At 34.3% G+C, this 7,072-nt stretch overlaps 1 protein-coding gene across 2 annotated transcripts; it reads left to right on the top strand.

Moving 5' to 3' along the window:
- The first annotated feature begins 1,406 nt into the window (after positions 1-1,406).
- On the top strand, positions 1,407-6,752 carry LOC140813583 (probable hexosyltransferase MUCI70). 2 transcript variants are annotated; one of them, XR_012113981.1, is made up of 10 exons: positions 1,407-2,302; positions 2,717-2,992; positions 3,143-3,353; positions 3,469-3,578; positions 3,656-3,855; positions 4,363-4,466; positions 5,189-5,376; positions 5,465-5,664; positions 5,770-6,098; positions 6,625-6,752. XR_012113981.1 is itself a non-coding variant. In XM_073172153.1 (9 exons), exons 1-9 carry the CDS (start codon positions 2,050-2,052, stop codon positions 5,938-5,940), a joined length of 1,713 nt encoding a protein of 570 aa, XP_073028254.1. In that variant the 5' UTR covers positions 1,407-2,049; the 3' UTR covers positions 5,941-6,215. The 2 variants fall into 2 exon arrangements, 1 of the variants encoding a protein (XP_073028254.1); XM_073172153.1 differs by lacking the exon at positions 6,625-6,752 and having other exon boundaries at positions 5,770-6,215.
- The last annotated feature ends 320 nt before the right edge of the window (positions 6,753-7,072 follow it).

Genomic DNA, 7,072 nt, shown 5'->3' with positions numbered 1-7,072 from the left:
TACATATAATAATGTATAAAAATAAAATTAGCTGATGATTAATTTTAAAAAATAAAATAATGCTTACCTTTAAAAACGCATTAATTCTAAAACTTTCACTTTTTATTTTATATCAAAAAATCATAAAATATAACTATTCTTCTAATAATAACCATAAATTAATATTCAAACAAAATTAAATTTATATTTATAAAATAATTGATAAAAGTTAGTAAGCCAACCAAAAAAAATTATATTTATGAAATTATTTTGATAAAAAAATAATCCATATTTATAATTTTTATATTTATAAAATGATTTATTATATAAGTTTTTAACTACGAATTTATATCAATTTGATCCTTTTTTTTTTCAATTTAATAATTTATTAAAACAATTACTATAAAAGAAATTCGTCCATTTCACACGATACAGTTTTCAATTTTTTAAAAGAAGGCCAGCATCCTCATTGAAAAAGTAAAATAAGTTTGAAAATAGACTGATACGCATTTAATCTACCGCGAATTTAACTAAAATTTAAGCTTTAACTAATGCTGAGCAAATTGCTTCATGATAATTTAAAAGAAGTATTTTATTATCTAATGGTCAATCATTACTTTTAAAAATGATTTTCGCAGTTTATTTCAAAGAGTATGTCTCTTGTGAGACGACCTCACAAATCTTTATATGTGAGACGATCAATCCTACCGATATTCACAATACAAAGTAATACTCTTAAGATAAAAAGTAATAATTTTTCATGGATGACCCAAATAAGCGATCTGTCTTACAAAATACGACCCGTGAGATCATCTCACGTAAATTTTTGCCTATCTATACTATATGAAATTATATATTATATGATATTAATATTACACTTTTGTTTTTTGTTATTTTTTTTCAAATTTCAACACACACTTCTATTTATTTTTTTTATTTCAACAATTTAAACATCAATTTAGTCATCCCATAAATTATCAAATTACACTTTAGTCCATTGATAATGATAAAAAAAAAATGACCTGATTAACTATTTTTAAAAAATATTCCTATGCATATTTGAAACTAGTGATTACGCACACTCATCGCGTGTGCATAATCACTAGTTTCAAATATCGATGAGTGTGCGTAATCACTAGTTTCAAATATGCATAGGAAAGAGTGTGCGTAATCACTAGTTTCAAATATGCGTAGGAATATTTTTTAAAAATAGTTAATCAGGTCATTTTCTTTTCCAATATCCCTAATTTTTAAAATTAATTTAAACCCTCTATTTCATTTAATTAAATAATAAATAATAAAAAGTATTGGGCCCATCACCCATAAAAGGGCAAATGGGCGATATTTCTAGCCAATAATTGTCTTCCTGTCGTCCAAGATAGTACCGAGCGCATGTTAGTCTTGTGCCGATTTACTTCCATAACCCCCAGTTGCCCCACCAAAAACAATGTAAAGTAAAATGAATCATTTTCTGATCGAAAGGAACTAAAATTCAACTCCTTCACGCACCCTCAATTCAGGGGTCCTGTATTGTTGATTTCTTTAATTTATTCCACATCGAGGACATATTTTTTTTATTTAAATAATTTTTTAAAATCGGTGGAAATGTATTGTGGAGTTGTGTAAATGTTTCGATTTAATTTATAGTTGTTTCGGTGATTGATTGGCTATTCCTTGTTACAATTGGAATTTTCTTGGTTTTATCCATAAGATCGAACTCGCGTTGTCTTCTTAGAGCTCAAGACCCAAAAAATATTTTCTGTTTTTTAATTGTGCGTATGGGGCTGTCGGCATTGGATTCAACAGTGAATCTCATGAAGTGGGTTCGGTGAATGTACCATTTTTTCGGTTCTTTGTTTGAAGTTGATTCATGAAGCAGAAAGTCATAAAGATTCAATCTTTGGAATAATTTCTATGATATTAGCCTGAATTTGGATGTGCGGCAATAGAGGAATCATTGTACATAACACAAAATTTTTCTCTTTTGGATTTAACTCTTGGGTATAGTTTTATAGTGAACGAGAGGAGGGGGGAGATGAGCGGCGAAGTTTGGGGATTGAGGGGACAACAATGACTACATGGTCATTGGGTCTTCGATCTTCGGGAAGTTATGGATCTCTGCAGCAAATTCAAAACAGTTCAGTATCGTTGCCAATCCAGACTACACCACCAGTTTCATCGAGAAAACCTCCCAAGATGCTTAAGGAGAAGGAAAAATTGTTCCACTGGATCTGCAAATTCGCCCCTCGGAATAAGGTTGGAATGCTGCTTTTATCTATTGTTTCCGCAGCAGTTTTCATCTGGGTTTTGTATGTTGGCAAAGGTTCGGCTTCCTCTTTTTCTGTCATTACCTTCTTTTTTGCTTGCTTTGAATGCTGCATGTTGCACTAAAGAAAGTACTTTTAACGCTAAACAAGAGAAATCATGGCATTTCTATTGAGTTAAAAGTACACTGTTGGAAATTGGGTACTGAACCTGGTGTTTCAAGTAATCCTATGCTCATCTCGTTTGCTAGTTTACGCGAAAATTGCAGGCTTCTGATTCATATAGTTTATCTGTGTGTAACTTTGTGATTATGCAAGTTGCATAGTCTCACACGGTTATAATAGGCCTATGGTTAGAAACAAGCATATACGCCAGCTTTCGAATCTGATCTACTTGGATTCTTTTGATTTTGGGGGATCAAGATGTGGGTCCGTTATGTATCTCAAGAATGAATACCTTTGCGTGCTTGCAGGCGAAGAGGCTCAACTAACCATTATTCCAAGTATAAGCATTGAGTTCGGGCCAATCTCGAAGCAGAAGGAAAAGGATAGTGTTGATGTAACTTTCTCTCCTCAAATTGAAGAGGTGCAAGTAATTGCAAATGTAACTCAACAACCTCCCTCTCTAATTCCAACTCCAGTTCCTCCCCATGTTTATTTTACTGGGTACAAACTCCCTCCTGGGAATCCGTGTGAACATTTTACATTGCCTCCACCACCAGCTGATAAGAAGAGAATAGGGCCACGGCGTGAGTTGATTACTGTATCTGTGTACCATTTTGTTTGGGTTTTAATTTTTAAAATTTGTTGGTAGGAAAACAGATGGACTCTAATATTGACATTTGTTTTATTACCAAGGTGCTCCTTTTGATGGGTTTTCTGGTCTTTTGCACTTGCAGCATGTCCAGTATGCTACCTACCAATGGAAGATGCTATTGCTCGAATTCCAAATGCATCATCATTTTCCCCCGTTCTTAAAAATCTTGCATATGTCCATGAAGAAATTTCAACTAAATCCGAATTTGGCGGTTCAGAATTTGGTGGGTACCCTTCACTAAGACAGAGAAACGATTCGTTTGATATCAAAGAGTCCATGAAAGTGCACTGTGGGTATGCTAATTTTCTTAGTTTGTATATTTGGCATTATTTATCTTTTACTACCAAAAACTGTCCCTCTTGATTTTAATAAGATCATACGTTTCTTCTGATGTTTGCTGTGCATCAGGTTTGTCAGAGGAGCAAAACCAGGCCAACACACAGGCTATGATATTGATGATTCTGACCTTCTTGAGATGGAAACTTGTCAAGGAATCGTTGTTGCATCGGCAATATTTGGTACAGGCCGATCTACATGTAGTTTCCCTTTGATCTTAAATCCTTTTGTATTGATGTAAAAAATGCATTTTCACCAGGGAACTTCGATGTAATACGTCAGCCAAAGAATATTAGTCATTATTCGAAAAACAATGTCTGCTTCCATTTGTTTGTGGATGAAGAAACCGAAGTTTTTCTCAGAAATTCGAGTGAGATTGGCAATAATAAGAAGGTTGGGCAGTGGAGAATTATTGTTGTTCAAAACCTACCGTATACAGATCCGAGACGAAACGGAAAGGTAAATGCTCCAAAAGCTAACTAATAAATTTTTTGGTGTGTTCACTGTTGTAGATTAGAAAAACTACGACTTCGCATTTGCCTCTATGACTATTGTTCTTTTGGTTATTTGACCTTTTATGATTGATGCGAAATAGAATTAATTAGTCTATTGATCATTTGAAGTTGATCCTTGATTGCTTACACATTTTTCCAGTTCATGATAATACCAAACTCAGACAAGCAATTTTAAGCTCATTTGTCATAAGATAGTTTTCTACCCCCACTGATTTCTTAACTCGATCTTAAATTTTTAAAAACACCAGTCTCTTTACGTTTTGGAGGTAAACTGTGATGGAGGTATACCATGTAGGTGCGCAACTAAGCAATCTTTTTGAAGGATTTCACTGTTAAGAAGTTTAAATCATCTGACGGTCGTTCAATTATCTGTTGGCTCTGTATTATCGTCTATTCAAGCTTGTAAACAGCGTTGCTATCTCTTTGCTTAATTTTGCTCTTGTAATGACAGATTCCAAAACTTCTACTCCATCGGCTTTTCCCGAAAGCCCGGTACTCATTGTGGATTGATGCAAAACTTGAGCTGGTTGTGGATCCAGTTCAAATTCTGGAAAGGTACATCTAACGTAGGACATTAGCCACAGGTGGTCGTTGAGCTTACAATTATGTGTTCATTGGTGGTTTTACGTCAGGTTATCTATCTGGTTACCATAAGAGTTCAGACAACCTTTTCCAGCATGCATGCCATCTTTTTTTGTAAATGATATAGATGAGAGAGGTAGCTAGTAATTGTTTTGAGGCTTATAATAAATATATGGTGGGTCATATGACTTGGGTACTCCAACTTGTTAATGAATTTTTTGGTGTAAACAGTATGAATGTCTGATTGTCTTATGGGTCTTGGTACTTGTGTGGATAACTCAAATTTATTTACTGGTAAGTTAGTGGGCTTCAGACCATACCAAATGCATCACTATCAAGTTGGGTTGAGATATGGAACACCACGTAGCTGGTTTCTCTTGTTTACTTACTATTTATCTACGACATCATTGTACACCCTTATCAGGCAAATAATACGTTTAATGGCTGGTAAACTTGCTTGAATATCTGCCATAGTTCATGTATGTGAGAATTTATGTAACATAACCTGGTAGCAAGATCAGTGGCTTTACCAGTTTACCACTTTGTTGCTTTGTTCACCGGAGTACTTGGTGTGCATACTTTTGGATTATTAGGGTAAAATAATGATAATTTCCACTTGGATTAATGTGTTTAATTGTATTTTTTTCCTTCCTGTGAACAATTTTTTAAATGATTTTTCTCTGAATATTGTTTAGGTCTTTGTGGAGAAAAAACGCGAGTTTCGCCATATCAAGGCATTACAAGCGCTTCGATGTGTTTGTAGAAGCTGAAGCTAATAAGGCCGCTGGGAAGTATGACAATGCTTCTTTCGATCTCCAAATTGAATTTTATAAAAAGGAGGGTTTAAGACCATATACTGTAGATAAATTACCCATCACCAGCGGTAGGGCAAGGTTTAAGATGGTATTTTTTGCCCCTTTTTCTTTGGTTATAGCATGATAATTTATATCTCACGGGCATTCATTTTCCAGATGTTCCAGAAGGATGTGTAATAATAAGGGAGCACATTCCTATCTCCAATCTTTTTACTTGTCTTTGGTTTAACGAAGTCGACCGCTTTACTTCCAGAGATCAATTAAGTTTTTCCACCGTAAGAGACAAGATTTGGTCCAAAACTAATTACACTATCAATATGTTCTTGGATTGTGAAAGACGCAACTTTGTCGTTCAGGTAATATAGGTGGTGTTCTAAAGATTTGTCCAGTATTCAATCCATGTTCGCTTTAACCATATTCCTTTCTGGCTTATGCAACTTCACAATGTCTTACTCTTGCAGGGGTACCATAGAGACTTGCTTGAGCACTGGGCTCCTCCTCCACCCCTAGAAGCAATTGTTCATGTTCCTCCACCATCGATAACCCAAGAAAATTTAAGCCAAACTTCACCCGAGAGTACAAGTAGTTCGCTTGAGAAAATTTCCACGAAGCCAGGCATCAGGAAATCCTAGCGTAACCGGAAAATCGTTGCTAATAGTAAAGATGTGGATAACTATTCAAATTTTGGGTAGATGTCTTCTTAGTCTTTCCCTAGATTATTTTGAAGATTAGTCAACCACGGCATTGGGGAAATTTGCAAGTTTAGAGTAGCAGTGATATTTCTTATCGGGTATTCTTTCGCCTTTTCATTATTTTTATTGACAATATTTACAAATAACACATTTGTACATTTTTTAATGTACATAAATCACATAAGCCCCTGGCAAAGGTGGTGCTCCATTTATATGTCTACCAAATCTTCTCTGCACAATTTTTATGGATCTTTGTTTCCTGGAATGAGACCCCCATTTTTTTTTAAGTTTTGTTTTGAAAGTTCGAATTGTCGTAAAGATGCTCCTCACATCTTGTTGTTTCATCTAAGAACTGAATATTTGAAGATACGTGACAATAACATGACGAAATTTTTACAAATATTATACAGAGGAAAAACATTTCAATCAAAGTACGCCAAGTAAAATATTGTGTCAAAAACATTAAAAAAAGTTACATATTTTTGTACAAATAAAATAATTCATTTAGCACCATTCACGAATGCTTTTTTTAACATATGTATTCCTCGGTTTGGTTTCACAATAAACGTGATTTACTAAGTGGATATCGCTGACAGATTTATCAAGTGATGGCTAAATTCATAGGGAGTTTAAAATATTCATGAAGTATTGATAGTTGAGAATCGACTAACCTAATCACGCACAACAAATGGCACGAGATATTGGACTGAAAAACACTGGTCAAAGGGCATCTCAGCTAAGGCCTTTCTACACCTTTCCGCTTGTGCTACCCCGGCCTCGGTTAGGACTGACAGGTTTGAGCTGCCCTATATACACAAGGACATGGTCTACAGCAGTATAACTTAAGAATGGGCAGCCAAAAGCACTTGATATGATCAAGTTTTAAAGGGTCTATCTATTTGAAATACAATAAAACTAGCGTAAAGTACGTATGACGTTTAACCAATTAGATAAAATATAAATTTAAAAATATATCCAACTTTCTGAGATAAATGTTTGCGTTTTGTTTTAGTTTTACCTAACTATTGTTTATCACGATGAGATAATTAAAAATTTAATTTTTACGTAGAAT

Source organism: Primulina eburnea, chromosome 15 (genome assembly GCF_022965805.1).
Source record: "Primulina eburnea isolate SZY01 chromosome 15, ASM2296580v1, whole genome shotgun sequence".
Taxonomy (NCBI): Eukaryota; Viridiplantae; Streptophyta; class Magnoliopsida; order Lamiales; family Gesneriaceae; genus Primulina; species Primulina eburnea.
Note: the sequence above shows the minus strand (reverse complement) of the source record. Positions and strands in the feature narration are given on the sequence as shown.